The sequence below is a fragment of the Phoca vitulina genome, unplaced genomic scaffold, assembly GCF_004348235.1.
Source record: "Phoca vitulina isolate PV1807 unplaced genomic scaffold, GSC_HSeal_1.0 scaffold1, whole genome shotgun sequence".
Classification (NCBI taxonomy): domain Eukaryota; kingdom Metazoa; phylum Chordata; class Mammalia; order Carnivora; family Phocidae; genus Phoca; species Phoca vitulina.
In genome coordinates, this window is record NW_022589704.1 from 53,739,390 (window position 1) to 53,765,840 (window position 26,451).

At 37.9% G+C, this 26,451-nt stretch overlaps 1 protein-coding gene across 1 annotated transcript in view; it reads left to right on the top strand.

Moving 5' to 3' along the window:
• The window catches only part of TTN (titin), a 269,983-nt gene that overhangs the window by 168,673 nt on the left and 74,859 nt on the right, over nucleotides 1-26,451 (top strand). The window contains exons 195-238 of the mRNA XM_032407124.1: nucleotides 2,154-2,277; nucleotides 2,801-3,067; nucleotides 4,845-4,942; nucleotides 5,586-5,754; nucleotides 5,853-6,119; nucleotides 6,220-6,486; nucleotides 6,575-6,853; nucleotides 6,947-7,355; nucleotides 7,461-7,585; nucleotides 7,968-8,234; nucleotides 8,980-9,249; nucleotides 9,339-9,641; nucleotides 9,736-10,038; nucleotides 10,278-10,465; nucleotides 10,555-10,669; nucleotides 10,786-11,070; nucleotides 11,170-11,321; nucleotides 12,200-12,347; nucleotides 12,498-12,675; nucleotides 13,157-13,278; nucleotides 13,372-13,659; nucleotides 13,772-14,068; nucleotides 14,191-14,377; nucleotides 14,810-14,925; nucleotides 15,021-15,320; nucleotides 15,517-15,816; nucleotides 15,910-16,015; nucleotides 16,116-16,312; nucleotides 16,396-16,701; nucleotides 16,797-17,075; nucleotides 17,663-17,962; nucleotides 18,076-18,378; nucleotides 18,492-18,857; nucleotides 19,177-19,479; nucleotides 19,617-19,916; nucleotides 20,368-20,664; nucleotides 20,767-21,051; nucleotides 21,154-21,447; nucleotides 22,785-23,084; nucleotides 23,191-23,499; nucleotides 23,588-23,778; nucleotides 24,264-24,693; nucleotides 25,854-26,162; nucleotides 26,290-26,438. Of these exons, the coding sequence (XP_032263015.1) occupies nucleotides 2,154-2,277; nucleotides 2,801-3,067; nucleotides 4,845-4,942; nucleotides 5,586-5,754; nucleotides 5,853-6,119; nucleotides 6,220-6,486; nucleotides 6,575-6,853; nucleotides 6,947-7,355; nucleotides 7,461-7,585; nucleotides 7,968-8,234; nucleotides 8,980-9,249; nucleotides 9,339-9,641; nucleotides 9,736-10,038; nucleotides 10,278-10,465; nucleotides 10,555-10,669; nucleotides 10,786-11,070; nucleotides 11,170-11,321; nucleotides 12,200-12,347; nucleotides 12,498-12,675; nucleotides 13,157-13,278; nucleotides 13,372-13,659; nucleotides 13,772-14,068; nucleotides 14,191-14,377; nucleotides 14,810-14,925; nucleotides 15,021-15,320; nucleotides 15,517-15,816; nucleotides 15,910-16,015; nucleotides 16,116-16,312; nucleotides 16,396-16,701; nucleotides 16,797-17,075; nucleotides 17,663-17,962; nucleotides 18,076-18,378; nucleotides 18,492-18,857; nucleotides 19,177-19,479; nucleotides 19,617-19,916; nucleotides 20,368-20,664; nucleotides 20,767-21,051; nucleotides 21,154-21,447; nucleotides 22,785-23,084; nucleotides 23,191-23,499; nucleotides 23,588-23,778; nucleotides 24,264-24,693; nucleotides 25,854-26,162; nucleotides 26,290-26,438 (10,848 nt within the window). The remainder of the gene's footprint in view (nucleotides 1-2,153; nucleotides 2,278-2,800; nucleotides 3,068-4,844; nucleotides 4,943-5,585; nucleotides 5,755-5,852; nucleotides 6,120-6,219; nucleotides 6,487-6,574; nucleotides 6,854-6,946; nucleotides 7,356-7,460; nucleotides 7,586-7,967; nucleotides 8,235-8,979; nucleotides 9,250-9,338; nucleotides 9,642-9,735; nucleotides 10,039-10,277; nucleotides 10,466-10,554; nucleotides 10,670-10,785; nucleotides 11,071-11,169; nucleotides 11,322-12,199; nucleotides 12,348-12,497; nucleotides 12,676-13,156; nucleotides 13,279-13,371; nucleotides 13,660-13,771; nucleotides 14,069-14,190; nucleotides 14,378-14,809; nucleotides 14,926-15,020; nucleotides 15,321-15,516; nucleotides 15,817-15,909; nucleotides 16,016-16,115; nucleotides 16,313-16,395; nucleotides 16,702-16,796; nucleotides 17,076-17,662; nucleotides 17,963-18,075; nucleotides 18,379-18,491; nucleotides 18,858-19,176; nucleotides 19,480-19,616; nucleotides 19,917-20,367; nucleotides 20,665-20,766; nucleotides 21,052-21,153; nucleotides 21,448-22,784; nucleotides 23,085-23,190; nucleotides 23,500-23,587; nucleotides 23,779-24,263; nucleotides 24,694-25,853; nucleotides 26,163-26,289; nucleotides 26,439-26,451) is intronic.

Consider the following 26,451-nt stretch of genomic DNA (forward strand, 5'->3'; position numbering starts at 1 on the left):
TAGAGGCCTCTCCACCTTCAAGTTTGCTCCTTTTTTTTTTTTTTTTTGAAATGAACATTTGTCCTATGAAGTGTAGTTTCATTGCTTTCATGTCCAAATGCAGAGAACTGGTTGACTTTTCAAGATCCTTTGGACATTTGTAAACTCAAGACTTCAATAGAGGAACACTGCTTAAGGACAATATTATTCTTTTGCTACTGAGTATCTTTTGGTCAAATTAAGAGCTTTTTTTATGAAAAGATCAGTCTCATTAGTTCTAATGTAAAAAACTCTATTTTAATTTGAAATGTAGATTCCTAAAAAACTTATCCATATTTCTTTTATTTAAAATATATGTATATATAGTCACTAAACTTCTTTCTGGGAATAAAAAAGATCACTTTACTACAATGCTCTGGGGCCTCCTTGTGTCTCTCTTGCCATAAGAATTTTAATTCTTTACTTTAGCCATCCAAAATACTTCAGCTGTTTATAAACTTGCTCTTGTATTATTTATATGTCTCTTTTTTTTTCTTTTTTTTTTTTAAAAGAACTGAAAGAGGGGTGCCTGAGTAGCTCAGTCGGTTAAGCATCTGCCTTGAGCTCAGGTCATGATGTCAGGGTCCTGGGATCAGGCTCCCTGCTTAGTGGGGTGTCTGTTTCTCCCTCTCCTTTTGCCCCCCCAATGTTCTCTCTCTCAAATAAATAAATAAAATCTCTTTTTTAAAAAAAAACTTAAATATAACTGTGATTAATAAAGTGATTTATTACATTTTGCAGGTTTTGTTTAAATCTATCGTAACAAACTTGCTAATACCAATTTAATTCAGGCCTTTCAACTTCAGTTTGCAAAATGTTTAGCCTCCAGAACTACACCAATCAAACAAATACAGGTGATGGGAATAGGAAATCAAAAAAGAAAATTTTAGAGAAAATGAGATTCCCCCCCCCTTCAGCCATCAGTCTGAGAAAGCACTGATAAGTCCTAATTGGCCTTTAATAATTATGAATTTAAACTTTAACAGCTTGGTCACAGTCATAATGCCCATTACAGCAATATGTATCCATGATAGGGTAACGATACTAAAAGGATAGTTTCTTAACATTATCCTTACAAACATAAACCACCACAAAATTCAGCTTAGTTTTTCCTTACATAATCAAGGTACATTGTATATGAGCTATTTATTGAGAACCATTGTGTTCTGAGACAAATTCTTGGTAATAGAATATTCTAGAGCAGCCTCAGAGGAATTTAAATGATAAAACAATGTGTAAACTGATAAGCTATATCTGTAGATGGATTGGAATCTGAAATACTTTAAAAGAATAGCCCTAATTCACAGTCCAAAATTTATTTTGAAACACCATTACAAAAACAAATTTTTTTTCCCATTCAAGCATCATGTTGATTAAGTAGCTATGATGCAGGACATATCTTAATTACCTTCCCCTGTTTGTATTCCCTTACTGTGTTTTTGACCTTTCTCAATTATTAAGGTTGTTATATTAATAGCCATGCCCTTGTCTTAGCATCATTACTGTGAAGATGGCCCTGTCTGTAGCCTGATTTGTAATTGTGCAAGCCACAATTATGGGACCTAATGACAGCCCATATCAAGGTGGTGTATTCTTTCGGACAATTCATTTTTCTACAGACTGCCTCTTCAAACCACCTAAGGTTGCATTTACAACAAGAATTTCTCACTCAAATATTAATAGTGATCGCAGCATTTGTCTTGATATTCTAAGATCATGATATTGCAGCTTACTATATGCAGTAATTTTTTCCTTCCTTTCATGATTTAGCTTTTCTAAGTTCTATCATATATATAAATTCAGTGGCAGAATGGAAGAAAATACTTATCTAGCTATATAAATATATATACAGAAGTATAAACAGAAATTTGGCTAGGCATTTCAACATAAAAGGCCACCTAATAATTATGTAAGGGTAACTAAGAAAGCCTAAAACTTTCTTAAAAGATTCCAAACTACTGGTTAAAATCATTTTCAAAGGCATATGTGCTCTATATATGATTATAAAACAACTTAGAAAGCACTATTTCAAATTATTTACCTAAGTGAATTAAATGTACCTATGTATGTATTGAATTGCTGTTTCATATAGTCTTAAACTGTAGTTTTTTTTTTTTTTTTTTCAAAAAAACTAGGTGGTCCCACGTTCAGAAGGAAAAGTTCATACACTTACTCTGAGGGACGTAAAGTTAGAAGATGCTGGAGAAGTCCAACTAAGAGCAAAAGATTTCAAAACTCATGCCAACCTTTTTGTGAAAGGTAATTACAAGGCTTATTTTTAAAAATATGTGTAATGCAGAGGTTCATAAATAATGTCAACTCTCAATTATGCTGAGTACCACAGATCATTAAAATCCACCAAATATCCAAATTTTACTTTTTGGCCTAACAAAATAGTTCAAAAACTACTTTAAAAAAAAAAGAGTCAAAATGGACTAGAATATGTTTTACTTCCTCTTTCTGTCCCCCCGTTTATGTTGCTTTCAATAAACGGCTGGAGGAAGAATTATTATCAAACTGGGTATCTATCACTTTATTAACCAAGACTTGGCTACTATGTCCTCGATGTTTTATATTGTTTAAAACAACACCTTTCCTCTGTATGTACAAATAATGATGAAACATCATTATTAGAGGAAAGCATCCAAGTGGAATCAAAACTAACAAATGCAATTTAAAAACAGAAAAAGCCCTGGCAATATCAGAAGAAAGTTGAGGAGGTGCTCAAAGTCTTGGAGAAGGAAAGGAAAACTACCTTGGCTAATTAGTGTGATTCTTTCAGAACCCCCCATTGAGTTCACTAAGCCTCTTGAGGACCAGACGGTCGAAGAAGAAGCCACCGCAGTCCTCGAGTGTGAAGTATCCAGAGAAAATGCTAAGGTGAAATGGTTCAAAAACGGGACAGAAATTCTCAAAAGCAAGAAGTATGAAATTGTGGCTGATGGCAGGGTCAGAAAACTTATTATACACGGCTGTACCCCAGAGGATATTAAAACATACACTTGTGATGCTAAGGATTTTAAGACATCCTGTAACCTGAACGTCGTGCGTAAGTATTCTTCTTACACGGGACTTTTCATTTGCAACTCTGATAACAACAACAACAAAAAAAAACCCTGCCACCTTTTGCATGCCCTTCTTGGCCTAACTGCTTTCTTGGCAACTTATAGTATCAATACTGACATAACCTGATCCTTTATGTGTTTAAAAAAAAAAAGAAAGAAAGAAAAGGAAAGACAAGCTATTCTACTACATCTGGTCTGATAAGGACACATTGATCACTTTCACTGTGCTTCTGACTAGTGAGCAGAGGTACGCTTTGTCTACGGGGCTAAACCTACTATAGGAATATCCTGAGACAGATAAGGACAAATTGAATGAAAGAGACAAAAGACTATACTTTCAGGGATCATTTCTATAGTTTGAATGAAAGAGACAAGAAAGGAGTCATGATTTTAAAAAAGAAAAAAAAAAGGAAAGAAAGAAAGGAAAGCAATTTCCACTTGGAAAGAAATGAATTCTCAGGTGTCAGGAACAACTAGAAAATGAGCATGAAATTGCAGTTTGAATAGGATCACGCTAAAGTCCGCTGCAATATGATAAAGCCCACTTACATAATGCTATCTCTGAAAATAAGAAAGGGTAATAAGATGGAGCGAAGACTAGATTCTTGAAGTCCTGTGAATGAAGAGAACGCTAATGGTTTTTAGCATTACTTCTTCCTTTGGTGAAAGATACACCTTGTTTCTAAATGTCACATGGTAGCTCATTTCTTCATTCATTCGTTTGTCTAGTGATAACATTTTTCAGTCTGTATTTTTGTGCGATAGCTGCTGTTTGGTTTAGTTGCTTCCCATCTGTCAACAGCTACAAAATAGTGGCTTTGATTGTGCTTCCATGCATCTTGTACTGTTTTATTCTTGCCTCTTTGTGGTCGCTCTGCTTTTAGCTAATGAGAGAGTAGCTTCTTGGGTCTCCTTCATCCCTTTGTCATCTACTTTGTTACCACGCCAAGAAGCCTCAGCCACCATGAGCATATCTTCAAGCCTACTGGCCAGCATTTGTGTCCCAGAATTTCACTGATCAAGAACGATCATCCTGGGAAGGACTCACAAGGAGCCCTAAAAGAAGGAGGGGCAAGGGGGCAGCTCTCTGATCCTACCATCTGCTGACTTAATTCTGGAAACAAATGAAATATATTAAAAAAAAACAAAAACAAATCACCCACCCATACAAAACACATTGCTTTGTTGCACTAATAGATGCCTGACTTATGTGTGACATCTTTGAAGCATAAAAAAAAAAAAAAAGAAAAAGAAAAAAGCTAAGTATGTGTGATTTCAATTGCAGACTCATGCCTCTTAGCCATAGACAAGACTGGTTATAGCACTTCAAGCTGCATTATTGTTGAATTCTGCTAATTTCTCAAAGATTATTTAGCCTGCCTTAAATAAAATAATGTTTCTTTGCTATTGGTGTTTCCTTTGACAATATCAGCTTTCAACTCTGGAGCAGTATCAATAAGAATTTTTCTTTCGGCCATCATTCAGGAGAACCTTGTTGGTGATCGATAGGTTGTAGATATAGATATATAATCAGTTGGACATATAGTATGCCACATAGTTTTATGAAACCTAGAGAGATACGTAAAAAAAAAAAGGGAAAGTATACATGAATGGCAGCTCCAAGTGCTTTCAAAGTCTGTTGTAGCCTATTAAGATGGAAAGGCCCTGCAAAAAACTAACTTTTTCTTAATAAATACCACAGTAATGTCAGAGTAAATTGCTAGAAACCTCATTTTGAATTCTGATGACCTTCTCTTACAGCTCCTCATGTGGAATTCTTAAGACCACTCACCGATCTTCAAGTTAAAGAAAAAGAAATGGCTCGGTTTGAGTGTGAAATTTCCCGAGAGAATGCTAAGGTCTGTGAACGTATGATTGCTCTCTTGTGTTGTCAGATACCTTTGTTTACTTTTGGCCTAGACAAAACAGAAAAAAAAGAAAGTGAATCAAACCTGAGTATCACTTTGCCTTTGGATTAAAGATTATTACTTTGGTGTGAAATACATACTTGATTCATTGTTTTCTTTGTAGTATTCATTAACTATTACTTGAAAAACAATGGACTCACAATCAGGAGATTCAGATATTATTGGTTTGGGCCATATGAAATTGCTATGTTCTTAGGCTAAGAACAAATATCTGCAATTCCATATGTCTCATTAACTACCATTGGCAAGTCAACTTTGAGTCTCCATTTACACATCCGAAAAACAAAGGACTTAGTCTGCATGATATCTAAAGCCCTGGGGAAAAAAAAAAAAAAAAAACTTATATGATCCCATTATCTTTAATAACAGCAGCTCACTTAACAATAACTGAAGAAGTTTGTTCTTGCCCTTTTGGGTTTAGGTTATATTTGTATTTACCACTTTGGTTCTTCTTCACACCATAGTCCTGTTGGCTGTTTTCAAAAAAACCTCAGAATCCTAATTCCTCTTAAGGACGCATATGTGAAGGGACAATAAGAAAACTGATAAAAGTATCTATGTATCTCCAATATAGGTTCAGTGGTTTAAAGATGGTGCCGAAATTAAAAAGGGCAAAAAATACGACATCATATCTAAGGGAGCAGTGCGCATTCTTGTCATCAACAAATGTCTACTGGATGATGAAGCAGAATATTCCTGTGAAGTAAGGACAGCAAGAACTTCTGGCATGCTGACCGTACTGGGTAAGGGTGAAGTCTTTCTTTACAGATGTATATGTTTTGGAAAAAAAAATAATAATTTTCAGTTTAACTCAATGTTGTTCTTTTTGCTCTTCCTGCAGAAGAAGAAGCTGTCTTTACAAAAAATCTTGGCAACGTTGAAGTTAGTGAAACAGACACTATAAAACTGGTTTGTGAAGTCTCCAAGCCTGGAGCAGAAGTGGTTTGGTACAAAGGGGATGAGGAGATCATCGAAACAGGAAGATATGAAATCCTTACCGATGGACGAAAGAGAATTCTGATCATTCGGAATGCTCATCTTGAGGATGCTGGCAACTACAACTGCCGACTCCCAAGTTCTCGAACTGATGGCAAAGTCAAAGTCCATGGTATGAAAATTACAACAAGTCATATTTTAAGAATTCATACTTGATGCATTTAAGGTACAAATGCTGAAGCTTTTAATACCTTGCAACTGCTCCTTTCCAGAACTCGCTGCCGAATTTCTCTCAAAGCCTCAAAACCTTGAAATACTTGAAGGAGAAAAGGCTGAATTTGTCTGCTCTATATCAAAGGAAAGCTTTGAAGTCCAGTGGAAGAGGGATGATAAGACACTTGAATCTGGAGACAAATATGACATCATTGCTGATGGCAAAAAGAGGATCCTGGTTGTGAAAGACGCCACATTACAAGACATGGGCACTTACGTAGTCATGGTTGGAGCCGCCAGAGCGGCAGCTCACTTGACAGTAATTGGTACGGTTGTTTTCGCTTCTTGGGTTTGTTTACATTTGTCTCTACTTTGGTCCTTCTTCTTACTCTAAGAATTGTTGCTTGCTTTCAGAAAAACTCAGGATCATAGTTCCTCTTAAGGACACTCGTGTAAAGGAACAACAAGAAGTCGTCTTCAACTGTGAAGTCAATACGGAAGGTGCCAAAGCCAAATGGTTCAGAAATGAAGAGGCCATCTTCGATAGTTCAAAATACATTATTCTCCAAAAAGACCTGGTCTACACCCTCAGAATTAGAGATGCACGATTAGATGATCAAGCCAATTACAGTGTGTCTCTAACCAATCACAGAGGTGAAAATGTGAAGAGTGCTGCTAATCTAATAGTAGAAGGTAAGTCACTTATGTGGAATTAACAAGAGTTTTTAAATCAGTATCTATTGTGAAAACAGTTCAAGTCAACATTATTCTTCTCCTTTACGACAGAGGAAGACCTCAGAATTATTGAGCCTCTTAAAGATATTGAAACAATGGAGAAGAAAACGGTCACATTCTGGTGCAAGGTGAATCGCCTCAATGTAACACTGAAATGGACCAGAAATGGAGAAGAGGTGGCTTTTGACAACCGTGTTTTATATAGAATCGATAAATATAAGCACTCTCTAATCATTAAGGACTGTGGCTTCCCAGATGAGGGTGAATACATGGTCACCGCTGGACAAGATAAATCTGTTGCCGACCTTCTGATTATAGAAGCCCCAACAGAATTTGTAGAGCACTTAGAAGACCAGACAGTCACTGAATTTGATGACGCGGTCTTCTCCTGCCAGCTCTCCAGAGAGAAGGCAAATGTGAAATGGTACAGAAATGGGAGAGAAATCAAAGAAGGCAAAAAGTAAGTGAAAGCCTCTGAAGTTCTATTTCTGTAACTACCTGTTAACTGCTTGACAATTTAGTGATCATTATGCAAGCTAACAAATAATTCGATCTCCTCTCTTAGATACAAATTTGAAAAAGATGGAAGTACACATAGACTCATTATAAAAGACTGCAGGCTGGATGATGAATGTGAATATGCTTGTGGAGTAGAAGACAGAAAATCTCGAGCCAGACTTTTTGTGGAAGGTACACACTGAGTGAAAGGACAATTTTGATATTAGTACCAGTTATTTTTTTTATTTTTTTTCACTTTGCTTTTTTTTATTATGTTAATCACCATACATCATTAGTTTTTGATGTAGTGTTCCATGATTCTTTGTTTGCGTATAACACCCAGTGCTCCATGCAGTACGTGCCCTCTTTAATACCCATCACCAGGCTAACCCATCCTCCCACCCCCCTCCCCTCTGGAACCCTCAGTTTGTTTTTCAGAGTCCATCGTCTCTCATGGTTCATCTCCCCCTCCGATTTCCCCCCCTTCATTCTTCCCCTCCTGCTATTAGTACATTTTTAAAGGTGATTAACCCAAATATGAACATGTTTGTATTCATTTTACATTTCTTTTCAGAAATCCCTGTTGAGATCATCAGGCCTCCCCAGGATATTCTTGAGGCCCCTGGTGCTGATGTTGTCTTTTTTGCTGAGCTCAACAAAGATAAGGTGGAAGTTCAGTGGCTAAGAAATAACATGGTTATTGTTCAGGGTGACAAACACCAGATGATGAGTGAAGGAAAGATACACAGGCTACAGATTTGTAATATTCAACCTCGTGACCAGGGTGAATACAGATTTATTGCCAAAGACAAAGAAGCCAGAGCTAAGCTTGAACTGGCAGGTAAATCCCTTTCTTTTATTTTCAAATATCCTCACAATATCACAGATAACTCTGTTAAGTTTCAGATTTCATAATTAATGAGATGATGCTTGTGAGAGCCTTTTATTTCTGCTAGCCTCTGTCCACGTGTAACTTTTCTAATGTCTCTTACCACAAAGTGTCCTGAGTAAGAGGGCATTGAAAGCATTCTTCTTTACATGCTAGAGTCTTGAACAGGTGCTGGCACATGGTGGCTGTCCATTAATTCCTAGAATTAACATATTGCCCTGAAAGTCATCCCCAGAAACCCAGACCTAGAGAAAGCTCTGGTCTCTTCTATTTTCCAAACCCTCTGGAGCCTCTTAGGTCTGTTCTCATCCTCACCCTAGCTTCCAAGACATCCTAGCGGGTTGTCACTCTGAAAAAGCCATTATTGTTTCCCTTGTACATAAAAATTTTGGTTTATCTTGAACTAAGTATGACATGCTTACTTTATAAAAACAAACAAACATGTTTTGTACTATATTTAGTTCTCTATTATTATTTTTGGCAAAGAAAGGAGATTTTATGGTTTTAGATCATTCTTAATCCTCTGTTCTCAAGTCTGACAATTTGCAAAGAAGCTCTCTCTCCTCTAAAGTTATTGTGATATACTTCCAAGGTTATGTAACCAATATTTGCTAACAAATACATAGTAAAGAAGCTATGGTGTAGCTGGACTACAATACATAACTCAAAAGCATTCACATGTTCTTTTTCTCACTAGCTGCACCTAAAATCAAGACAGCTGATCAAGATCTTGTGGTTGACGTTGGCCAGCCTCTGACAATGGTGGTGCCCTACGATGCCTACCCTAAAGCAGAAGCTGAGTGGTTTAAAGAAAATGAACCTCTGTCTTCAAAAACTGTTGATACGACAGCTGAACAAACTTCTTTCAGAATTTTAGAAGCTAAGAAAGGAGACAAAGGAAGGTATAAAATTGTGCTTCAGAACAAACATGGAAAAGCAGAAGCATTCATCAATTTAAAAGTTATTGGTAAGCCCTTGCATCACCTGGACTCAATTGGCAAAGCACAATTAAAAGCATGGTAACACATTAAAAAAAATTTTATACGTGAATTTCAGATGTTCCAGGGCCAGTACGTAACTTAGAAGTGACAGAAACATTTGATGGTGAAGTAAGCCTCGGCTGGGAAGAGCCATTAACTGATGGTGGAAGCAAAATCATAGGTTATGTTGTTGAAAGACGTGACATCAAAAGGAAGACGTGGGTTCTGGCCACTGATCGTGCAGACAGTTGTGAGTTTACTGTCACTGGACTACAAAAAGGTGGAGTTGAGTACCTATTCCGTGTCAGTGCAAGAAACAGAGTTGGCACTGGTGAACCAGTAGAAACTGACAATCCTGTAGAAGCAAGGAGTAAATATGGTAAGAAGTTTTTAAGTAAATTGCAAACGAGCTTATCTTTGCTTTTATCCCTGATTTAACCCAAAGCCATGTTTTCTTCTGTAATGAAATCCAGATGTGCCAGGCCCTCCTTTGAATGTGGCCATCACTGACATAAATAGATTTGGGGTCTCACTGACATGGGAGCCACCAGAGTATGATGGAGGAGCTGAGATCACAAACTACGTTATTGAATTAAGAGATAAGACTTCTATCAGATGGGACACTGCCATGACAGTAAGAGCTGAAGACCTGTCTGCAACTGTCACTGATGTGGTGGAAGGACAGGAGTACAGTTTCCGGGTCAGAGCCCAAAACCGAATTGGAGTTGGGAAACCAAGTGCAGCCACACCCTTTGTCAAAGTTGCTGATCCAATTGGTAAGCCCATCAAAAAAAAAGAAATAATTACTTCATGAAATCTAGAAATTAGGCCTATTAAAATAAAGTTAATGAAAAGGTAGAATATCAGAAAGATGTGAACAAAATCATAGAAATCCAGACTGTGCCTACTTAATTCAGTGAATTCAGTAAACCTAATATTTTAATGGGGATGATAGAAATTATACATTAATAAATTATCACTGAATGGTGTGCTCCAACTCTTTCTTCCATTCCAGAGCGACCAAGTCCTCCTGTGAACCTAAATTCCTCAGATCAGACTCAGTCATCAGTTCAGCTCACATGGGAGCCTCCTCTGAAAGATGGAGGAAGCCCAATATTGGGTTATATAATTGAGCGATGTGAAGAAGGCAAAGATAATTGGATTCGTTGCAATAAGAAACTTGTCCCTGAACTGACTTACAAGGTAGGGAATTTGCATCTATAAAAATATTCAGTGTATGATCACGGACTTAAATGTATGTGTTTTTTACAAATATTGATTCATAACTTTAGGTTACTGGATTACAAAAAGGAAATAAATATTTATATCGAGTATCTGCAGAAAATGAAGCTGGTGTTTCAGATCCATCTGAAATTCTTGGTCCTCTAACTGCTGATGATGCATTTGGTAAGTGGATATTTTGTTTTTAGATTTGGGAATAGCGCATAGCTACTTGGCAGTGGGGGGGGGGGGCGGTGGCTTAAATATAGTACCGGAGACTCATTAATTTTTCTTCTTGGTAGTTGAACCAACAATGGATTTAAGTGCATTTAAAGATGGTCTGGAAGTTATTGTCCCGAATCCTATCACGATCCTGGTTCCAAGTACAGGCTATCCAAGGCCAAGTGCAACCTGGTCTTTTGGAGATAAAGTACTAGAAGCAGGGGACCGTGTGAAAATGAAAACCTTATCTGCCTACGCTGAACTTGTCATTTCTCCAAGTGAACGTCCAGACAAGGGCATTTATATACTGAAATTAGAAAATCGTGTGAAAGCAATTTCTGGGGAAATTGATGTCAATGTAATCGGTAAGGACCTAAACTTTTGTTATAAAAGGTGATTTGACAGTATTAACAAATATTGGTTCAAGCTATTACCTATATTGATTTCTGACTGCATTTTCTCAGCTCGCCCAAGTGCACCCAAAGAACTGAAATTTAGTGACATAACCAGAGACTCAGTACATTTGACTTGGGAACCACCAGATGATGATGGAGGAAGTCCATTAACTGGATATGTCGTTGAAAAGCGAGAAGTCAGCCGGAAAACATGGACTAAAGTGAGTTTTGAGCAGCAATGCACCAACTCCAGAAAAAAAGAGCAGGGGAAAGCCCAGTATGCTGGGATGCCGTGCAAAGTTTATATGGTTTCACTTTGCCTTGCTGAAAAAGAACCAAAAACTATTTTAGGTGCCTTGATGCTAATGCTTCCTGAGGTAGTTCAACCAAGATTTGGTATAATTGCCTTATTTTGTGCCTTACCAAATTTTCTACTAAGTTTAAAAAAAATAAAACTTAACCTATTCATTTGGTACCTGATAAGTACCCAATATGGCCTATTAAGCTATAAGCGATTCTAAGGACACTAAGTACTTGATTCCCTGGTGGTCAGACTTCTCACGCCACTAGATTATTTTAGTTGGCCCAATCTACCATTTTTTTTCTCCTCAGTTTATTACTGTTATTTACTCATTACTCATTATTGTTTTTTACCTTGATTTAGAACCATTTCTAGGGGCACCTAAGTGGCTCAGTCAGTTAAGCATCTGTCTTCAGCTCAGGTCATGATCCCAGGGTCCCGGGATGGAGCCCAGCCCAGGGAGCCTGCTGTTCCCTTTCCCTTTGCCCCTCCCCCTGCTCATGCTCTCGAGAGTGCTAATAAAAAAAAAAAACTTTAAAATCATGTTTTTAATAACCAACCTAGTGAAAAGAATCAATACCTTTTTGCCACCTTTTTAATGTGTATAGACTATGAAAGTTTCACCTTAATATAGTAAGGTTTAAATATTATGTGTTTCCCCTGCAACTTTTTCCCTAATATGAAATAATCTTTATCATTCAAAAACAATTTCTATTTGTATCCCTGCTCATGATAAAAATCTTTTTGACTCAGGGAAAGCGTTTTTTGGAAACAAGTAATTGTATTTCTTTGTCCCAGGTTATAGACTCTGTGACTGACCTAGAATTCACAGTTCCTGATCTTGTTCAAGGAAAAGAGTATTTATTTAAAGTCTGTGCTCGTAACAAATGTGGCCCTGGAGAACCTGCATATACTGATGAACCTATAAATATGTCAGTTCCTGCAAGTGAGTACATTCTTGATGATTTCTTATCTAGCCTTTTATTACCATTTTTGCTTTAATACCTGGAGTTGAAGTTATGGGGGAAAGGCACGGGTTGGCAATATGGAGATTTCATAGATGACCTAAGACTGACTCTCTTTAAAATGTTTATAGCGGTACCTGACCCACCAGAGAATGTTAAATGGAGGGATCGAACAGCCAATTCCATCTTCCTAACATGGGATCCACCTAAGCATGATGGTGGTTCACGCATCACAGGCTATATAGTTGAAAAATGTCCACGAGGCTCTGATCGATGGGTTGCCTGTGGAGAACCAGTTGCAGAAACAAAGTAGGTTTTTAGAATTATTATTTTTATATTTTTATATTTATTTTATATTTATATTTTAATTATTTGATAATTATAATTATATAAAAATATAATTTATATTTTTATTTGGTTTATTTTCTATTCTATTTTACATTTATACTTAATATCTATATTTTATATATATTACTTTATAGTTATTTTATAAAGATAATTATGGCACACGAGTAAATGTTTCATCTTACCCACTAAAATGAGTGTTTTTCTTTTAGAAAATCTGTTACTTTTTTTTCACTGAGAAATCCCCTGGTGTGCCTGTCCAATTTTTAAAAGTGCTGCTGAACTTATCCCCCCTCCAAGGTTTTTATTAGTTACAATACTGAAGCAATCCAGAATTAATTTAAGGAGTAATATTCTATCAAGAGTAGGTATGAGTTTTAGAAAGATTATGAATACTACAGATTATGTGCATTATAGTAAAATATCCTATTTTGTTTTCTGATAGAATGGAAGTGACAGGTCTTGAAGAAGGCAAATGGTATGCCTACCGCGTGAAGGCCTTGAACAGGCAAGGCCCTAGCAAACCAAGCAAACCCACAGATGAAATCCAGGCTGTGGATACACAGGGTACGTATGTTGGGGTTTTGTGTTATTAACCAGGCCTCTGCCTTTAATTCTTTTGAACTTGCTAACATTGTAAATAATCTTTTCCAATTTTAGAGGCTCCAGAAATTTTCCTCGACGTGAAGCTCCTTGCTGGTCTCACTGTAAAAGCAGGAACTAAGATCGAACTTCCTGCCACTGTAACTGGAAAACCTGAACCTAAAATAACTTGGACAAAGGCCGATAAGCTTCTGAAGCAGGACAAAAGAATCACCATTGAAAACGTTCCTAAGAAATCCACAGTGACTATCATGGATAGTAAGAGAAGTGACACCGGCACGTACATCATCGAGGCTGTGAATGTCTGTGGTCGGGCCACTGCGGTGGTGGAAGTGAACGTCTTAGGTGAGTGAGGCTGTCATTTCAAAACTGGGCAAACTCATTGCAGTTACTTTTTAAAATCAAACAGGATGTAAAAAAAATGTTTTTTTTCCTGAACGTGTAATGTCCTCCACAGACAAACCTGGACCACCAGCCGCTTTTGACATCACAGAAGTGACCAATGAATCATGCCTTCTAACATGGAACCCACCACGTGATGATGGTGGATCTAAAATCACAAACTATGTTGTGGAGAGAAGAGCGACTGACAGTGAAGTATGGCATAAGCTCTCATCAACTGTCAAGGATACAAACTACAAGGCAACCAAACTAACACCCAACAAAGAATACATCTTCAGAGTTGCTGCAGAAAACATGTATGGTGTTGGTGAACCAGTTCAGGCCTCTCCAATAATAGCTAAATTTCAGTTTGGTAAGTTTCTCGTTAATCCATCGGCCAAAATTTTTTTAAAAAGATTCTTGTGTCAAACTTGGATTTGGGTGTCATATTTATATATAGGACATGTAACACTTATATCATTATCCTGCCTATAGATCCACCTGGACCTCCAACTCGCCTGGAACCTTCTGATATAACTAAAGATGCAGTTACTCTCACATGGTGTGAGCCAGACGATGATGGTGGCAGCCCAATCACTGGATACTGGGTTGAAAGATTAGATCCTGATACTGATAAATGGGTCAGATGCAATAAGATGCCAGTAAAGGACACAACATATAGGTATGTCCAATATCTCCATCAAGATGTTAAGATAGCACTATATATGATTTTTTATTCTTTAGCATTCCTTTTGATATACATTCTTATATATTACCATAAAATTTTAAATTATTTTTATATTTTGTGTTACCACATAATTTCAAAAATGATATAAATTCCATTCAAGGACACAGTTCTTAATTTCTTTACTATAAAATATTTACTTTCTGTAAGTTGCAAAGTGGTCTTCCAGTATGTTATGAGAATGATCACTATTATAGATACTATAATTACATTGGTACATTTGACCAAATCTAAATTTATCATGAAATAATTTCAGTTAAATTTCGGTATCAGTTTTTTACAATTTAAACAAATTAGCCCTTTCTGCGTAAAATACACAGAGGTTTCTGCTGATCATGGTATCCAATTCATACTTTGTCCCTAATTCAGAGTGAAAGGTCTCACCAATAAGAAAAAATACAGATTCCGTGTGTTGGCTGAAAATCTTGCTGGACCTGGAAAACCAAGTAGATCAACTGAACCAATCTTAATAAAGGATCCCATAGGTATTATTTATATATCTTTCTGTGGTTATTTTGAAGCTTCCATTAATTCCTTTTTTGACAAACCTAAATAATTGTTTTATTTCATTGGTTTGCAGATCCTCCATGGCCTCCTGGAAAACCAACTGTGAAAGATGTAGGCAAAACATCATTGATGTTGAATTGGACAAAGCCAGAACATGATGGAGGGGCAAAGATTGAGTCTTATATCATTGAAATGCTAAAGACTGGAACAGATGACTGGGTCCGAGTGGCTGAAGGTGTTCCCACCACTCAGCATTTGCTCACCGGTCTCATGGAAGGGCAGGAATACTCATTCCGAGTTAGAGCTGTGAACAAGGCTGGAGAAAGTGAGCCCAGTGAACCCAGTGACCCTGTGCTTTGCAGGGAAAAACTATGTAAGTCACTCTTGATGTTTAAGGTATATAAATTCTTCTAAAGTATAACTGAGAACTACAATATGAGAAAAATGAAAACCTCATTACTAGATTATTTCATCCTTGCTTTCTGTGATTTCCTAGTGACTACGAGAGAATTCAGTGAAGACTGAATGAATATTGGACAATAAAAAAATCAAATTCTCTTTTTCTTTAGATCCTCCATCACCACCTCGCTGGCTTGAAGTTATTAATATCACAAAAAATACAGCAGACCTCAAGTGGACAGTTCCTGAGAAAGATGGAGGGTCCCCCATCACCAACTACATTGTGGAAAAGAGAGACGTGAGGCGAAAAGGCTGGCAAACAGTGGACACAACTGTCAAGGACACCAAGTGCACAGTAACCCCACTGACAGAGGGCTCTCTATACGTGTTCCGAGTTGCTGCAGAAAATGCCATAGGACAAAGTGACTACTGTGAAATTGAGGACTCTGTCCTGGCCAAAGACACCTTTAGTATGTTCTCTAACTTCATCTTTGTGACACCATTTGTAGTAGATTATCACTTTTCCCTCTGGTTTTTCTAACCATTGAATATTTTGCTTCTAGCCACCCCTGGGCCACCCTATGCTCTGGCAGTGGTTGACGTAACCAAGCGACATGTTGACCTGAAGTGGGAACCACCGAAAAATGATGGTGGACGACCAATACAGAGGTAGAATTTTAATTAATTCACAAAGAATAATTTATACTCCACTGAAAATTCTTCACTTTGTTTTCCCTATTAATGCTAATGAAATGCTTTATTTCAATAGATATATCATTGAGAAGAAAGAAAAGTTAGGGACCCGTTGGGTGAAAGCTGGAAAGACCTCAGGACCTGACTGTAACTTCAGAGTAACTGATGTCATTGAAGGAACAGAGGTCCAGTTTCAAGTTCGGGCAGAAAATGAAGCTGGAGTTGGTCACCCAAGTGAACCCACAGAAATCCTGGCAATTGAAGATCCAAAAAGTAAGTAGTATCAGTTATGCGAAGGATACTGTCTAGAGCTTGATGATGAGATCACGGATGTGAATGTTTCACTCTTCTTTCAGGTCCTCCTTCACCTCCACTTGACTTGCATGTGACTGACGCTGGGCGAAAGCACATTGCCATTGCCTGGAAGCCTCCAGAGAAAAATGGTGGAAGTCCTATTATAGGATACCATGTTGAAATGTGTCCGGTAGGCACTGAGAAATGGATGCGAGTTAATTCTCGCCCAATAAAAGACCTGAAATTCAAAGTTGAAGAAGGTGTTGTTCCTGACAAGGAGTACGTTCTGAGAGTGAGAGCTGTCAATGCTGTTGGTGTCAGTGAGCCATCTGAAATCTCCGAAAATGTGGTTGCCAAAGACCCAGACTGTAAGAATAGAGTTTCCTTTATAATTAATAAAACAGGCTTTGCTTACACATTGCACTTTGACATATCTTTTTCTCCTCTTTTGGCTATCTTACAGGCAAGCCAACAATTGATATGGAGACTCACGACATTGTGGTTATTGAAGGTGAAAAGTTAAGCATTCCTGTTCCCTTCAGAGCTGTCCCAGTTCCAACCGTTAGTTGGCATAAAGATGGCAAAGAAGTCAAAGCAAGTGACAGATTAACAATGAAGAACGATCACATCTCTGCATACCTTGAAGTTCCCAAGAGTGTCCATGCAGATGCTGGAGTTTATACCATTACGCTGGAAAACAAACTCGGCTCAGCAACTGGTTCAATCAATGTCAAAGTCATAGGTAATCATTCTTTGATGAAATACCGGATATTCTTCTTCATGTGTTAGGAAAGTTAGTTAACTTTGCAGTGTTAGTATAAGGGTTTCATGAGTTGGCCATTTCCAGATGATTTCTTTCCCATATGAGAAGCAAAGCAATTATAGAGGTGAAATTGCCAGTTAAATTCTGATTAAACTAAGTTACTTCTGTTGTAATTACTGGCATGTTAAGTACTAAATAAAAGATAGAGTATACCCAAAGAATGTTTAAATTGCCAATATTCATTTGTTAATTGTATTTGCATTTGTCCATAGTGTTTTCACCAGGATCAGTAACATTTTCTACCCTGTCCCATGTGGATGGTGTTTTAAAAATTTGTGCGGGGGGGGGGGGGGGCAACTTTGCTTGGAACAAAGACTCAGGGGGACTACTGACATTTAGTAATTGGGGTCCAAGGATGCTAAATGGCCTGCAGTGTAAGGGGGGGGGATACTCCAACACATCAAAGATTATCCCACCCAAAATGTGGATAGTCCCACTTAGAAAAAGAGTGTACTATAACATGCTGACTTTTCATCTTACAATAATAATCATTTTATTTTTAATAGGCTTACCTGGACCATGCAAAGATATTAAAGCAAGTGACGTGACCAAGAGTTCTTGTAAATTAACATGGGAACCTCCAGAATACGATGGTGGAAGCCCAATCCTTCATTATGTCCTGGAACGCAGAGAGGCTGGGAGAAGGACATATATACCAGTCATGTCTGGTGAGAACAAACTGTCTTGGACCGTAAAAGATCTCATACCAAATGGTGAATACTTCTTCCGTGTTAAAGCTGTCAACAAGATTGGTGGAGGCGAATATATTGAACTGAAAAATCCAGTCATTGCTCAAGATCCAAAGCGTAAGTTTGGGCATGGATATAATATAGCTAGGAATTAATATGCAATTTTTTATTTTACAAAGATGGGTTTATATTATACACGTACATATTAACAAGGTTTTCTTATCCTTCAGAGCCCCCTGATCCACCTGTAGATGTTGAGGTTCATAATCCTACAGCTAAGGCAATGACTATTACATGGAAGCCGCCTTTGTATGATGGAGGGAGCAAGATAATGGGTTACATCATAGAAAAGATTGCTAAGGGTGAAGACAAATGGAAGAGGTGCAATGAACACCTAGTACCAGTCCTGACCTATACAGCAAAAGGACTTGAAGAGGGAAAGGAATACCAGTTCCGAGTGAGAGCAGAAAATGCTGCTGGCATTAGTGAACCTTCTCGGGCCACTCCTCCAACCAAAGCTGTAGATCCTATTGGTAAGTTTTGTTTCATGGAGTTGCCATTTTCCCATTGTACGGTAAAAGAGAATAATGTTTTATCAGATGTTTTGATCAGAATTGAAAGCAATTTCCATCTTTAATCATTACAGATGCCCCAAAGGTCATTATGAGAACAAGCCTCGAAGTGAAACGAGGTGATGAAATAGCACTTGACGCAACCATCTCTGGGTCACCTTACCCAACTATTACATGGCTAAAGGATGAAAAAGTCATTACCCCAGAAGAAATTAAGAAGCGAGTAGCACCCACAATTAGGAGGAAGAGGGGTGAAGTTCAAGAAGAAGAAGAACCATTTGTCCTGCCTCTGACAGAACGTTTGAGTATCGACAACAGTAAAAAAGGAGAATCTCAGCTACGCGTCCGAGATTCTCTCCGACCTGACCATGGCCTGTATATGATCAAAGCTGAAAATGACCATGGTATTGCCAAAGCTCCTTGTACTGTTTGTGTGCTAGGTAAGTAGGTAAAACTACACTTCTCCATGGAAGAAAGTCTATATAAGAGTTTTAGTAAAACATAAAAAAGGGGTTTGGGCCAGAGGGAAGGGGGATAAAAGAAGTAGGAAATAGCTTCAGCCAGGTATCCTCAGTCCCATTTTTCCTCCCAGCTACGTAAATGAAATCAACCAAACTTGTTGTTTGTTAGCTCATGTGATACAAAGACAGATGTAGGAAAAACAGAAGTTTACGTTAAAGGGGCATGCTGACATTGACATTTTCCATTGCAACCACTTCTACGTAAATTTTTAATCACTGCTGTCTTTTGAAATATCAGATACACCGGGACCACCAATCAACTTTGTATTTGAAGATATTAGAAAGAACTCCGTCCTCTGTAAATGGGAACCACCCCTTGATGATGGTGGCAGTGAAATTATAAACTACACCTTGGAAAAGAAAGACAAGACAAAACCTGACTCAGAGTGGATTACTGTCACTTCAACACTTAGACACTGCAAATACTCAGTGACAAAACTGATTGAAGGAAAAGAGTACCTCTTTCGTGTAAGAGCTGAAAATAGGTTTGGGCCTGGACCACCATGTGTTTCAAAGCCACTTATAGCTAAAGATCCATTTGGTAAGGTTCTTTTAGCATCTACACTTTGCCTTTTTATCATATGCATGGGTATATACATTATCATAGCTTATAAACTTGAATTTTTGTATCATACTAGGGAATTAATTGAACTATGCAATATTTTTTTCTTTTATCAGAACCACCTGATGCACCAGATAAGCCCATTGTAGAAGATATAACCAGCAACAGTATGCTAGTGAAATGGAATGAACCAAAAGATAATGGAAGTCCCATCTTGGGTTATTGGCTTGAAAAACGTGAGGTTAATAGTACACATTGGTCTCGTGTCAACAGAAGCCTTCTGAATTCTTTGAAGACCAATGTAGAAGGCCTATTAGAAGGACTCACCTATGTCTTCAGAGTATGTGCCGAAAATGCAGCTGGACCTGGAAAGTTCAGTCCCCCTTCAGATCCCAAAACAGCACGTGATCCAATCTGTAAGTAATTTCTTACGAAGAGAGTAGGGTACAGCATGGCGACTATAATTAAGTCACTTAATTAAGTACTATATTATATGCTTGAAAGTTGTTAAGAGAGTGGATCTTGAATGTTATCACTACCAAAAGAAGGATAATTATGTAAGGGGATAGAGGTATAAACTAACATTGTGGTAATCATTTTGCAATATATGTATCAAATCATTATGTTGTATACCTTAACCTTACAAAAAAAAAAAAAAAGCAAGCAAAATACTAACAATGACTACAGACACATATTAAGGTTACAGTGTAAAATTTTAAAAATGTCTGTATATATAACTTAAAAGTTTCAGAAGACAGTACTTACCCATATTACATGCAATGCATTCTGGAAAAAGTGGATAGAGTAAGTTTTGTGCATTTTAAAAGCTTCAGTGAGTTTTGATTTGTGTCTCTGCATTCATTCTAGCTCCACCGGGGCCACCTGTCCCAAGAGTCACTGACACAAGCTCTACAACTATTGATCTAGAATGGGAACCCCCAGCTTTCAATGGCGGTGGGGAAATTGTTGGCTACTTCGTTGATAAGCAGCTGGTTGGCACAAATGAATGGTCACGCTGCACAGAGAAGATGATCAAGGCCCGTCAGTATACTGTCAAAGAAATCCGAGAGGGCGCAGATTATAAACTTCGAGTGAGTGCTGTCAATGCTGCAGGTGAAGGACCACCGGGAGAGACAGGACCTGTTACTGTGGCTGAACCACAAGGTAACTTAAAAGTTACATGAATAAGATTATGGATATTTTCCTTGTATGGGATTTTTTTTCCATCTTTCTTGGGCTAACATATTACTGTTCTCTTTAAAACAGAGCCTCCAACTGTGGAACTAGATGTTTCTGTCAAAGCTGGAATACAAATAATGGCTGGAAAGACTCTTAGAATTCCAGCTGTGGTAACTGGTCGTCCGGTGCCTACCAGAGTATGGACCATAGAAGAAGGGGAGCTGGATAAAGACCGCGTTGTCATAGAGAACGTTGGAGCCAAATCTGAGCTAATTATCAAGAATGCATTGAGAAAAGATCATGGCAGATATGTGATTACAGCTACCAATAGCTGTGGTTCCAAATCTGCAGCAGCCAGGGTAGAAGTTTTTGGTAAGGAATGTTACATGGATTTTCATAGGATTTCCCTAAGCTGTACAATTTATCGCATTGATTTTTATGTTGGGGTTTTTTTTAATTATTATTATTTTTCAGATGTTCCTGGACCAGTTCTTGACTTAAAACCTGTTGTAACAAATAGAAAGATGTGTTTACTTAACTGGTCTGATCCAGCTGATGATGGAGGAAGTGAAATCACAGGATTCATTATTGAAAGAAAAGATGCTAAGATGCATACCTGGAGACAACCAATTGAGACTGAGAGATCTAAATGTGACATCACGGGTCTCATTGAGGGGCAAGAATATATGTTCCGTGTGATTGCCAAGAACAAGTTTGGCTGTGGCCCTCCTGTTGAAATAGGACCAATTCTTGCAGTTGATCCACTAGGTAAAAGAGGTTTTCATTGTGTTTTCTTTGTGTTTGCTTCTAGTTATGTCATTTATTTATTGAGCCTGATGGCTTTGAACTCCCCAACAGTCCCATGATCTATAGCTAGAGAGTGATAAGAAAGGTAAATCTAATAACTACTAGCAACTTTAAGAATACTGTATTTGCTATAATTTCAATGTAATTTGTGGCTCACTGTAATGTTTGCACAAATGCATGCATGATTTTGTGTACTGAAAAACCTGAATCTACTGAAGCTTAGCAATAACCTAAAAATAGAAATACTACATCTCTGCATAGAATGCACTGGAGTAATTCATTTAATACTTTAGTAGTTAAAGGCAATTCACTATTTTTGGAAGACTACAGGATAGACAACAGCCTTATGATAAATGCCTTAGTCTTCCTTCAGCCCTCAAGTAGTCTCCACGCTGGAAGGATACAGAGACCCAGAATCAGAAAAAGCCACCAGAGAACAGAAATCTAACCAAAGGAAATCTCCTTAAGCAATATGAACAAATGTGAAACCCTAAAATTGCACACACTTGGAAATGCATCCTGACACCCCATCCAAGAAAGCAAAATCTGTGAGGATGACCCATTCCCCAAGAAACAGAGGCATTATTCCTCCTCCACCATCACTTCCCTACCAACCAAAAAATAAAATTACATCCTCACTGTGACAGCTCATCTCAAATATGTCTGCTATAGGTCAAGTTGTACCAGAGGTATCAGAACAGAGCTGAGCTTCCACCACAAAGCTCGGCTTCTGGTTGCAATAATAATCAACAGGAGAGGATTAGGTCTAGTTTTAACATTCACACTTATTCTTTGTTTTGTCCTTTGGGCACAAAACTATAGCAGCATTATATAAATTCTCTTTCCACTCCATTTTAAACCCACAATTGGAGGCAATTTGGTTCAAAGTTTGTTCAGAAGACCTATCCACTGTCTGTTAATAAAGGAAACACTTTGATCTCAGCTGGTCATCCAAAGCAAAACTTCACAGACCTTCTCTTCTACTTCATTAGGATTTGAAGCTTTCCCAGTGACAGAGGTGTAAAAGATCTAAAAATGGTAAAAATAACAAAAGCATACATGCCCTTCGATTTACTTTTAATCAACAATTTTGACTGTAAACTTACTAAGAAAAATTCTGCCTATTATGAATGTCTCTCATTCTGGTAACTGATATGTTTTCAGAAGGATTTTAAAGATGGGTGTAAGGTTATGCTAAACAGAAACCTCTTTTTCACATAATTAATTTGAAGTGAAATACTCTCTCTTATATGAATATTTATTTGATGCTTGTCATTTCAACTTGCCTCTGGTTAAAGGTCCTCCAACATCTCCTGAGAGGCTCACATACACAGAAAGGACAAAGTCCACTATCACCCTTGACTGGAAAGAGCCCCGCAGTAATGGTGGCAGCCCCATCCAAGGCTATATCATTGAAAAACGGCGTCACGACAAACCCAACTTTGAAAGAGTTAACACGCGACTCTGCCCAACCACATCTTTTCTGGTTGAAGATCTTGATGAACACCAAATGTATGAATTCCGCGTCAAAGCTGTCAATGCAATTGGGGAAAGTGAACCATCCCTGCCTCTTAATGTGGTCATACAAGATGACGAAGGTGTGGAATCTGAGCCTGATTTTAGTGCACTTTATGGTGCTGCCTTTATCTCATAGGTTGAGCAAACATCCTTATGACTTTTTTTTTCTTTCCCTTCTCTTTGCAGTGCCTCCAACTATTAAGTTGCGCCTGTCTGTTCGAGGAGACACTATCAAAGTTAAGGCAGGAGAGCCTGTTAACATCCCTGCAGATGTGACAGGCCTTCCGATGCCTAAGATTGAATGGTCCAAGAATGAAACTGTGATCGAAAAACCCACTGATGCACTTAAGATAACCAAGGAAGAAGTATCCCGAAGTGAGGCAAAAACCGAGATTATCATTCCCAAAGCAGTCCGGGAAGACAAGGGCACTTACACCATTACTGCTTCCAATCGCCTGGGCTCGGTGTTCCGAAATGTTCATGTGGAAGTATATGGTAAGGGACCTGCTTTCTTAGCTCAAAACGAAGTCCAGTGTCTGTTTAAAAATTGTCTTCTCATTCTCCTCTCTGGGTTCCTTTCCAGATCGTCCATCACCACCAAGAAATCTTGCTGTTACGGATATTAAAGCTGAATCCTGCTACTTGACATGGGATGCCCCTCTAGACAATGGTGGCAGTGAAATCACCCATTATATCATTGACAAACGTGATGCAAGCAGGAAGAAAAGTGAATGGGAAGAAGTCACCAACACTGCTGTAGAGAGGAAATATGGGGTAGACTATTCTAAATGTTTTCTTATACAGATTAAAAGGACACGACTCTGAATTGACACCATTCTGGCATAACCTTGGAATTTAATGATTAAACTCAAAACTGCACATAAAAAGATTTATCATAGTTTCTAGCACCATGCACATAAGGCCACGTAGTAAATACTATTTGGTAAACCAAGTCTCTTTTATTTGAGACATCCACTATTCGGTATAATAAATACACACATTCTTATTTTTTTAATTTATTTAAATTCCATTAGCCAACATATAGTACATCATTAAGTTTTTTATGTAGTGTTCAATGATTTATTACTTGCATATGCTTTCTCCACATTTGAGTCTATGTATTTTTAAACGATACACTTACTTGATTTTAACAGATTTCTTTTTATAGTCTTCCCTAGGAAAAGAACTTGAATTTTAAAATAAGTGAAATCAACATAAGTATGTTGTCTTTAAGAAATCACTATTCATCTGATTTCTAGGTCTGGAAACTTATCCCCAACGGTCAGTACGAGTTCCGAGTTAGGGCAGTGAATAAATATGGAATCAGTGATGACTGCAAATCAGATAAAGTTGTCATTCAAGATCCCTTCCGCCCTCCTGGGCCTCCGGGAAAACCAAAAGTTCTGGAGCGCACCAAAGGGTCAATGCTAGTGAGCTGGACCCCTCCTCTGGACAATGGCGGCTCTCCAATTACTGGCTACTGGCTGGAGAAGAGAGAAGAGGGAGGTGCCTACTGGTCACGTGTTAGCCGAGCACCAATAACCAAAGTGGGATTGAAAGATGTGGAATTTAACGTTCCCCGCTTGATTGAAGGTGTTAAATACCAGTTCAGAGCAATGGCAATAAATGCTGCAGGAGTTGGTCCTCCCAGTGAACCATCAGATCCAGCTGTTGCAGGAGATCCTATATGTAAGTATGCTTCCATTTCTGGAGTTTACAAAGAGCAAAGCCACTAAATGGATAATTCTGCTCTTAAATTTCTTGCATTTTTTATGCCAAATTATTTATTAAAGTAAAAGCCCCATACTTACAGAGTATCAGAAGTACATATATGTGTGTATACGTTTAGACATACATTCACACTACACACAGCTATATGTGTGTATACATATGCAAATGTATACACGTATGTAAAATCATATAGTTTTTAAATTGTTGGCTTAAGCCTATCACAATGCTAAAGACCCTGGACTATAAGCTCCTCTCTGTTCCCATACCCCTATCCCATTAGATACTATGAAAATTATCTCCCTCCCTAAAGAGACCCTCTAGTTGGGAGTTCAACGAAAGACAAAATGTTAACTTTTCAATAATATATATTGACCAAAGATTCAAGATTCTCAAGCACAGTCCGTGAGGTCGAATAAAAGAAAAAAAAATTCTTCCGAAAGACTTAGCAGATCAGTTCAAAAATTAAAATATGGCCTTAATGATTGATTATATTTGCTATGTATCTGATTAGAGTCTCAAAAAAAAACATTCAGCTACTTGTTAAAAAGATTGAAATGCTCTTAAGTTCTACATGGAGCATATATATATAATGAACTGTTCATTCAGCAAGCTCGTATTGAACGTGTGCTATGTGCAAGGAACTGTGCTAGGCACTAGAGAGGAAGAGCGATGGTTAAAAAGACTTTAATGGTAAAGCACTGTCAAGAACGTACAGGATGGTTATGCATCAACCTCATCCCTAAAGGGCATACATTAGTTTGTGTTCAAAGGTTTACCAGCTAATGATGAAATCATTTGTTTTTAATTTGAAGATAAATTAAGTTTTTAGTAGAGAATATTGCAGAGTCTCTTCAAAGGGATCTTAAAATAGCTTTTCACCAATTGTGTATAAATACAATATAGATCTACCTAGAGATCGTGTATAGTCTTTTTAATCCCAGTTAGTTGTTTGCTTATTTTGTTTTCACATTAATGCGAAATGAAAAGAGACTATTTCTTATATTCTCTTCTCTGGAAGGTATTCTTTCAGAATTCCTACTTTAATATTTAGTAGATTAAATCTGGCATTCCATTGGCTTCCAAATTTGATACACTTTTTTTTTTCTTCTTCTTCTTAGATCCACCTGGGCCACCTTCTTGCCCAGAGGTCAAAGATAAAACAAAGTCCAACATCTCTCTAGCATGGAAACCTCCAGCCAAAGATGGTGGCAGTCCGATCAAAGGATACATCGTAGAAATGCAAGAAGAAGGCAGTACTGACTGGAAGAGAGTAAATGAGCCAGACAAACTGCTAACCACCTGTGAATGTGTGGTGCCGAATCTGAAAGAACTCCGCAAGTACAGATTCAGAGTGAAAGCTGTCAATGAAGCCGGTGAATCTGAACCAAGTGATACAACTGCCGAGATCCCCGCCACTGATATTCAAGGTACTCATCTTTTATTGAATTTATGTATTCATTTGATCTGATTATGAAGGTAATTTCCCGAAGATAAGCCACTTACTTTTTTTAAAAAAGTAAGCTAAATCCTGTTATATTATTCATGGTATTGCAGAGGTACCAGAAGTTTTTATTGACATTGGAGCACAAGACTGTCTGGTCTGTCAAGCTGGCTCCCAAATTAGGATTCCTGCTGTCATCAGGGGACGCCCAACACCAAAATCATCGTGGGAATTTGATGGAAAGGCAAAGAAGGCAGTGAAGGTAAGAAAAATAT